The following is an 8,566-nucleotide window of genomic DNA, read 5'->3' as shown; positions in this document are numbered from 1 at the left end:
CTGCTACAGGAGGAGCCAAACTGCTTCAGGAGGAGCCACACTGCTTCAGGAGGAGCCATACTGCTTCAGGAGGAGCCACACTGCTTCAGGAGGAGCCACACTGCTTCAGGAGGAGCCACACTGCTTCAGGAGGAGCCACAATGCTTCAGGAGGAGCCACACTGCTTCAGGATGGGCCATACTGCTTCAGGAGGAGCCATACTGCTTCAAGAGGGGCCACACTGGTTAAGGAAGAGCCACACTGCTTCAGGATGGGCCTCAATGCTTCAGGAGGGGCCACACTGCTTCAGGATGGGCCACACTGCTTCAGGATGGGCCACACTGCTTCAGAATGAGCCACACTGCTTCAAAATGGGCCACACTGTTTCAGGAGAAGCCACACTGCTTCAGGAGGAGCCACACTGCTTCAGGATCGGCCACACTGCTTCAGGAGGAGCCACACTGCTTCAGGATGGGCCACACTGCTTCAGGAGGAGCCACACTGCTTCAGGAGGAGCCACACTGCTTCAGGAGGGGCCACACAGCTTCAGGAGGAGCCACACTGCTTCAGGATGGGCCACACTACTTCAGGATGGGCCACACTGCTTCAGGATGGGCCACACTGCTTCAGGAGGAGCCACACTGCTTCAGGAGGGGCCACACAGCTTCAGGAGGAGCCACACTGCTTCAGGATGGGCCACATTACTTCAGGATGGGCCACACTGCTTCAGGATGGGCCACACTACTTCAGTATGAACCACACTGCTTCAGGAAGAGCCACACTGCCTCAGGATGGGCCACACTGCCTCAGGAGGAGCCACACTGCTTCAGGATTGGCCACACTGATTCCGGATGGGCCACACTGATTCAGGAGGAGCCACATTGCTTCAGGATGGGCCACACTGCTTCTGGAGGGGCCATACTGCTTCATGATGGGCCACACTGCTTCAGGAGGAGCCACACTGCTTCAGGATGGGACACACTGCTTCAGGATGGGCAACACTGATTCAGGAGAAGTCACACTGCTTCAGGAGGGGCCACACACCTTCAGGAGGAGCCACATTGCTTCAGGATGGGCCACAATGCTTCAGGATGGGCCACACTGCTTTAGGAGCAGCCACAATGCTTCAGGATGGGCCCCACTGCTTCACGAGCAGCCACAATGCTTCAGGAGGAGCCACACTGCTTCAGGATCGACCACACTGCTTCAGGATGGGCCACACTGCTTCAGGAGGAGCCACACTGCTTCAGGGTAGGCCACAATGCTTCAGGATGAACCACACTGCTTCAGGAGGAGCCACACTGCTTCAGGAGGAGCCACACTGATTCAGGAGGAGCCACACTGATTCATGATGGGCCACACTGATTCAGGAGGAGCCACACTGCTTCATGATGGGCCACACTGCTTCAGGAGGGGCCACACTGCTTCAGGATGGGCCACACTGCTTCAGGAGGAGCCACACTGCTTCAGAAGGGGCCACACTGCTTCAGGAGGAGCCACACTGCTTGAGGATGAACCACACTGCTTGAGGAGGAGCCACACTGCTTCAGGATGGGACACAGTGCTTCAGGATGAACCACACAGCTTGAGGAGGAGCCACACTGCTTCAGGATGAGCCACACTGCTTCAAGAGGAGCCACACTGCTTCAGGATGAACCACACTGCTTCAGGATGGGCCACACTACTTCAGGAGGAGCCACACTACTTCAGGATGGGCCACACTGCTTCAAGATGGGCAACACTGCTTCAGTAGGGGCCACACTACTTCAGGATGGGCCACAATGTTTCAGGATGAACCACACAGCTTCAGGAGGAGCCACACTGCTTCAGGAGGAGCCACACTGCTTCAGGAGGAGCCACACTGCTTCAGGAGGAGCCATACTGCTGAAACTCCTCCTCTCCCCCCCTCCCATCCCAGCTGGCAGTCAATCATAACCTTAGGCCAGCACTGATATGTCGTGCTCCTCACCTTACAGTTGCAAGGGTTACCCAGTTGTCACAACTTACATACATTTGTGTTTAATCGCCCCTATAATACTCCATCCCCCGAGACCCCTTCTCATCCTCACATATATAGAGCTGGAGCTGCCATATCCGATTATGTAGAGGAGGGGCCGACTACGTAAGGGCCACACACCAGACAAGGGCCACTTTGACCCAATATGAACAGGCTGCAATACCAGCACTGACCAGCAGATGTCACTGGAAACCTAGAATATTCTGTGTACTGCAGCTGGCTACAGTGTCTTCTCACAGGGCATGATGGGTAACAGGCTGGTGATCACTGATCTACAGAGGAAAGTACCAGGCTGCTAAATTATTATTATTACTATGAACCTGTCACCTGGAAATTATTATTATTACTATGAACCTGTCACCTGGAAATGCCACCTGGGCTGTTACACTGTATCTCTCTATACTGCCAGCAGGGGGAGCTGTTACACTGTATCACTGTATACTGCCAGCAGGGGGAGCTGTTACACTGTATCTCTCTATACCGCCAGCAGGGGGAGCTGTTACATTGTATTACTGTATACCGCCAGCAGGGGGAGCTGTTACACTGTATCACTCTATACTGCCAGCAGGGGGAGCTGTTACACTGTATCACTGTATACTGCCAGCAGGGGGAGCTGTTACTTTGTATCACTCTATACTGCCAGCAGGGGGAGCTGTTACACTGTATCTCTCTATACTGCCAGCAGGGGGAGCTGTTACACTGTATCTTTCTATACTGCCAGCAGGGGGAGCTGTTACACTGTATCACTCTATACTGCCAGCAGGGGGAGCTGTTACTTTGTATCACTCTATACTGCCAGCAGGGGGAGCTGTTACACTGTATCACTCTATACTGCCAGCAGGGGGAGCTGTTACACTGTATCACTGTATACTGCCAGCAGGGGGAGCTGTTACTTTGTATCTCTCTATACTGCCAGCAGGGGGAGCTGTTACACTGTATCACTCTATACTGCCAGCAGGGGGAGCTGTTACACTGTATCTCTCTATACTGCCAGCAGGGGGAGCTGTTACATTGTATCTCTCTATACTGCCAGCAGGGGAGCTGTTACATTGTATCTCTCTATACTGCCAGCAGGGGGAGCTGTTACATTGTATTACTGTATACTGCCAGCAGGGGGAGCTGTTACACTGTATCTCTCTATACTGCCAGCAGGGGGAGCTGTTACATTGTATCTCTCTATACTGCCAGCAGGGGGAGCTGTTACATTGTATCTCTCTATACTGCCAGCAGGGGGAGCTGTTACACTGTATCTCTCTATACTGCCAGCAGGGGGAGCTGTTACATTGTATCTCTCTATACTGCCAGCAGGGGGAGCTGTTACACTGTATCTCTCTATACTGCCAGCAGGGGGAGCTGTTACACTGTATCACTCTATACTGCCAGCAGGGGGAGCTGTTACACTGTATCTCTCCATACTGCCAGCAGGGGGAGCTGTTACACTGTATCTCTCTATACTGCCAGCAGGGGGAGCTGTTACATTGTATCTCTCTATACCGCCAGCAGGGGGAGCTGTTAGTGGGTCATTTGCTGGCTGCTGTTGGCTGGACATGCTATATATATCTATAGGTATCTATTTGGGGGAGGTTCTTGGTGCTGTCACCGTGGGGGAGGGGTTTTAGGGCTGCCCAGGGGGAGGGGTTTAGGGCTGCCAGGGGGAGGGGTTTAGGGCTGCCCAGGGGGAGGGGTTTTAGTGCTGCCCAGGGGGAGGGGTTTAGGGCTGCCCAGGGGGAGGGGTTTTAGTGCTGCCCAGGGGGAGGGGTTTAGGGCTGCCCAGGGGGAGGGGTTTAGGGCTGCCCAGGGGGAGGGGGTTAGGGCTGCCCAGGGGGAGGGGTTTAGGGCTGCCCAGGGGGAGGGGGTTAGGGCTGCCCAGGGGGAGGCGGCTGCACCTTGCACTGTGGGACAGGTTTCTCAGCATGGCTAAAGTCCTCAGCGTCTGCAGATTCGTCATCCCGGGGTCCCTGTGCGCCCCCCTCACTCCATGCTCAGGAAAGCTGCTCCTAGGATGGGGCCCCGGCTCGGTTCTGGGGCCCCTGGGGGTCTGTGGGGGCCGGAGCCTGTCAGACATCACATATAACCAACCGCTGAGCGCTGAGGAGGTGGCCCGGCCGGCCGGACCGTGCACCATGATGCGGCTTCCCTTCCAGGAGTCAGCGGAGGGGCTGCATGCGGCTTTTATCGGGGTCCCCCTGGATACGGGGACCTCCAACCGCCCCGGAGCAAGGCAAGGAGCCCGCAGACTGAGACAGTGTATCTAAGCCTAGCATGTGTGATACCGCTTGTGTATCTAAGCCTACCATGTGATACCGCCTGCTGAGCCTGTGTATCTAAGCCTAGCATGTGTGATACTGCCTGCTGAGCCAGTGTATCTAAGCCTACCATGTGTGATACCGCCTGCTGAGCCTGTGTATCTAAGCCTACCATGTGATAACGCCTGCTGAGCCTGTGTATCTAAGCCTAGCATGTGTGATACTGCCTGCTGAGCCAGTGTATCTAAGCCTACCATGTGTGATACCGCCTGCTGAGCCTGTGTATCTAAGCCTACCATGTGATACCGCCTGCTGAGCCTGTGTATCTAAGCCTAGCATGTGTGATACTGCCTGCTGAGCCAGTGTATCTAAGCCTACCATGTGTGATACCGCCTGTGGAGCCTCTGTATCTAATCCTACCATGTGTGATACTGCCTGCTGAGCCTCTGTATCTAATCCTACCATGTGTGATACTGTCTGCTGAGCCTCTGTATCTAAGCCCCTACCATGTGATACCGCCTGCTGAGCCAGTGTATCTAATCCTACCATGTGATACTGTCTGCTGAGCCACTGTATCTAATCCTACCATGTGTGATACTGCCTGCTGAGCCAGTGTATCTAATCCTACCATGTGTGATACTGTCTGCTGAGCCTCTGTATCTAAGCCTACCATGTGTGATACTGCCTGCTGAGCCTCTGTATCTAAGCCTACCATGTGTGATACTGCCTGCTGAGCTGCTGTATCTAATCCTACCATGTGTGATACTGCCTGCTGAGCTGCTGTATCTAATCCTACCATGTGTGATACTGCGTGCTGAGCCTCTGTATCTAATCCTACCATGTGTGATACTGTCTGCTGAGTCTCTGTATCTAATCCTACCATGTGTGATACTGCCTGCTGAGCCTCTGTATCTAATCCTACCATGTGTGATACTGCCTGCTGAGCCTCTGTATCTAAGCCTACCATGTGTGATACAGTCTGCAGAGCTGATGTATCTAATCCTGTTGGTGAACCCTCCTTCATGTTGCTTCTTTGCCAGGTTCGGCCCGCGGCACATCAGAGGGGAGTCCTGCATGGTGCGGACATACAATGTGGCCACTAGAGCGGCGCCCTTCTCCCACCTCATGGTGGCCGATATTGGAGATGTGAATGTCAATCTGTATAACCTGCCGGACAGCTGCCGCAGGATCCGCGAGGCTTTCCAGAAGATAATGGCGGCTGGCTGTGTCCCCCTGACCCTGGGTAATACCGCCGGTATCCGAGCCACATTCCTGGAGATACACAGCTGAGTTTGTCTGTTTTCTGTCCTGTAGGTGGCGATCACACCATCACTTACCCTATCCTGCAAGCTGTCGCTAAAAAGTAAGTGCCCCCACCCCCATATTCTAATCCAGGGTTTGTAATGGTCCTTTTACACGGAACAATTTATCGTTCGAATTTGCACGATAACGGTCGAATTTGAACGATAATCATACGTGTAAATGCAGCGAATGATCAAACGACAAGCGATAAATCGTTCATTTTGATCTTTCAACATGTTCACAAATCATCTTTCAACGATTTCTCCTGTGAGAGGCTTAAACGATCGCATAGCGAATTTTCCGTACAATGTATCGTTCCGTCTAAACGCTGATCGTTATAAAAAAAACATCATTCATTCAAAATTGTTAATCGTGCGATCAGGCGAATTATCGCTCTGTGTAAAAGTACCATTACAGTGTATCGGTGCAGACAATCCCCTGTGAGCTCAGCAGAGCCCCTTCCTGTCCTGTTTGTTACAGTGTATCGGTGCAGACAATCCCCTGTGAGCTCAGCAGAGCCCCTTCCTGTCCTGTTTGTTACAGTGTATCGGTGCAGACAATCCCCTGTAAGCTCAGCAGAGCCCCTTCCTGTCCTGTTTGTTACAGTGTATCGGTGCAGACAATCCCCTGTGAGCTCAGCAGAGCCCCTTCCTGTCCTGTTTGTTAGTGTATCGGTGCAGACAATCCCCTGTGAGCTCAGCAGAGCCCCTTCCTGTCCTGTTTGTTACAGCCTGCAGACAATCCCCTGTGAGCTCAGCAGAGCCCCTTCCTGTCCTGTTTGTTACAGCCTGCAGACAATCCCCTGTGAGCTCAGCAGAGCCCCTTCCTGTCCTGTTTGTTACAGTGTATCGGTGCAGACAATCCCCTGTGAGCTCAGCAGAGCCCCTTCCTGTCCTGTTTGTTACAGTGTATCGGTGCAGACAATCCCCTGTGAGCTCAGCAGAGCCCCGTCCTGTCCTGTTTGTTACAGTCTATCACCCTGGAGACTGTAGAGGACTGTGCAGACACCACTAGACCCGGCGTGTTTCTCCTTGCAGACATGGGCCGGTGGGCCTGATCCATGTGGACGCTCACACTGACACAGGGGAGGAGGCGCTGGGGGAGAAGATCTACCATGGCACCCCCTTCAGGCGCTGCGTGGAGGAGGGGCTCCTGGACTGTAAGCGGGTGGTGCAGATCGGGATCCGCGGCTCCTCCTACACCCCAGATCGGTACGAGTTCTGCCTGGAGCAGGTACGACATGTCATACAAACAAGGCATGCTGGGAGTTATAGTTCTGTAACAGCCAGAGAGTCACAGGGAGGAGATTACTGCCCTATGCAATCAGTGATGCTGTCAGGGCATGCTGGGAGTTGTAGTCCTGTAATAGCTGGAGAGTTACAGGGAGGAGATCATTGCACTATATAAATGAGTGATGCTGTCAGGGCATGCTGGGAGTTGTAGTCCTGTAATAGCTGGAGAGTCACAGAGAGATCACTGATCTCTAGTTCTATAGCATCATATCCTCCTATCATTCCAGAGCTGCCTCACAGATCACATCCTGCAATGAGGCAGCTCTGGCTGTGACTGGAGAAGATCAGTAAGCTGGGGATTACCAGGAAAAAACAGGGACTGGCGTCCTCCAGCATCACCTGATGACCTCATAGCGTCCTCCAGCATCACCTGATGACCTCATAGCGTTCTCCCACACCCCCTGATAACCTCATTCAGCGCCCCTCCCACACCCCTGATGACCTCATTCAGCCCCTCCCACATTCCCTGGTGACCTCATGGCGCTCCTCTATGTTGCAGGGTTTCCGGCTGGTTCTCGCAGAGGATTGCTGGTATAAGTCTCTGGCTCCGCTCATGGCTGAAGTGCGGCAGCAGATGAGGGACGGACCGGTCTACCTCAGCTTTGACATTGATGGGATTGACCCTTCATTTGCCCCTGGTACAGGGACCCCAGAGATCGCCGGCCTCACCACAGCCCAGGTAGGACAAGGCATAGATATAGCGGATCTCCAGGCCCCTCCCCGTTATTTAGACTCCTCCCCTCTGACCGGTTTGGGCTCCTTGTAGTATAATCATCTCCGGGGCTGTGGCTGGAGATCCAGGTATTACCTCGCATGTATCCAAAAATCTGGACCATGATGCTTTGGCAATCCAACATGTCTGTCCTGTCACTGACCACGTCTATCCTGTCCTCAGGCGCTGGAGATCATCCGGGGAAGCCGCGGCCTGAATCTGGTGGGCTGTGACCTGGTGGAAGTGGCCCCTGTGTACGATCAGTCAGGTGAGTGACCTGCATGATGTTAGGGAGCACTTTATCTCCCACAATGCACAGCAGCAGAGCATGCCCAGCAGGGGGCAGCAGTGAGTTAGGGGCGTCCGGTAACCTTTTCTCCATTTCCTCAGGTAACACCGCGCTTCTAGCCGCTAACCTGCTCTTTGAAATGTTGTGTGTGCTGCACGGGGTGAAACCCTACTGAAAAGCCCATGACGGAGGGCGGGAGGCCGGGGGCCATCACAGGATCAGAGTCAGTATCCAAGGACTGCCGCTGCTACGCCCCCTCCTTGCTGATGGTTTCCCCAAGGATTCAGCCTGAGACACTGAGGATGTGCCATGCGGGTTGTCAGAGCTCCGCCCCTTTTAGTGGCACCTCTGAATGTCACTTATGTTAATAGGTCAATCATCACTATTAAAGGGTAACTCCACCTGCAACATTTCTGTAGCGACGGTCGCGTTATGGCAAGAAGAAATAAAATCAGTGATTCCATAGTTCCCAGGTCTCCGGTGTCTCCATCATCCTGACAGATCGCACACAGGGTAGGAATCATGGTTGGCCCACACTACAGAATAGTGTGGGGGGGGGGGGGGCGTCTCTCAGTAGGAATTACAGTAGGAATGGTGTTCCTTCCATCATAGCCTTGCTGACATCTCTCCAGATGTAACGTTTATGGTTGGGGCCAATAAGTTGCATTTTGGTCTCATCCCTCTAAATGACCTTGTTCTTTTTTTTTTTTGTAAATCAGGCTTTTATTG

General features: G+C 53.5%; 1 protein-coding gene across 1 annotated transcript; it reads left to right on the top strand.

Moving 5' to 3' along the window:
- Positions 1-3,878: 3,878 nt before the first annotated feature.
- AGMAT (agmatinase (putative)) lies at positions 3,879-8,305 on the top strand. The gene is made up of 7 exons (XM_069948271.1): positions 3,879-4,217; positions 5,283-5,485; positions 5,557-5,605; positions 6,582-6,777; positions 7,336-7,515; positions 7,732-7,816; positions 7,939-8,305. Exons 1-7 carry the CDS (start codon positions 3,910-3,912, stop codon positions 8,010-8,012), a joined length of 1,095 nt encoding a protein of 364 aa, XP_069804372.1. The 5' UTR covers positions 3,879-3,909; the 3' UTR covers positions 8,013-8,305.
- The last annotated feature ends 261 nt before the right edge of the window (positions 8,306-8,566 follow it).

The sequence above is a fragment of the Dendropsophus ebraccatus genome, chromosome 12 (assembly GCF_027789765.1).
Source record: "Dendropsophus ebraccatus isolate aDenEbr1 chromosome 12, aDenEbr1.pat, whole genome shotgun sequence".
Classification (NCBI taxonomy): domain Eukaryota; kingdom Metazoa; phylum Chordata; class Amphibia; order Anura; family Hylidae; genus Dendropsophus; species Dendropsophus ebraccatus.
Note: the sequence above shows the minus strand (reverse complement) of the source record. Positions and strands in the feature narration are given on the sequence as shown.

Bases quoted from the DNA above. Each gene is read 5' to 3' on its own strand.
- AGMAT (XM_069948271.1), top strand. From the start codon at position 3,910: ATGGCTAAAGTCCTCAGCGTCTGCAGATTCGTCATCCCGGGGTCCCTG. The intron at 4,218-5,282 runs GCAAGGAGCCCG...CTTCTTTGCCAG, and splicing joins TCCAACCGCCCCGGAGCAAG to GTTCGGCCCGCGGCACATCA. The intron at 5,486-5,556 runs GTAATACCGCCG...TCTGTCCTGTAG, and splicing joins CTGTGTCCCCCTGACCCTGG to GTGGCGATCACACCATCACT.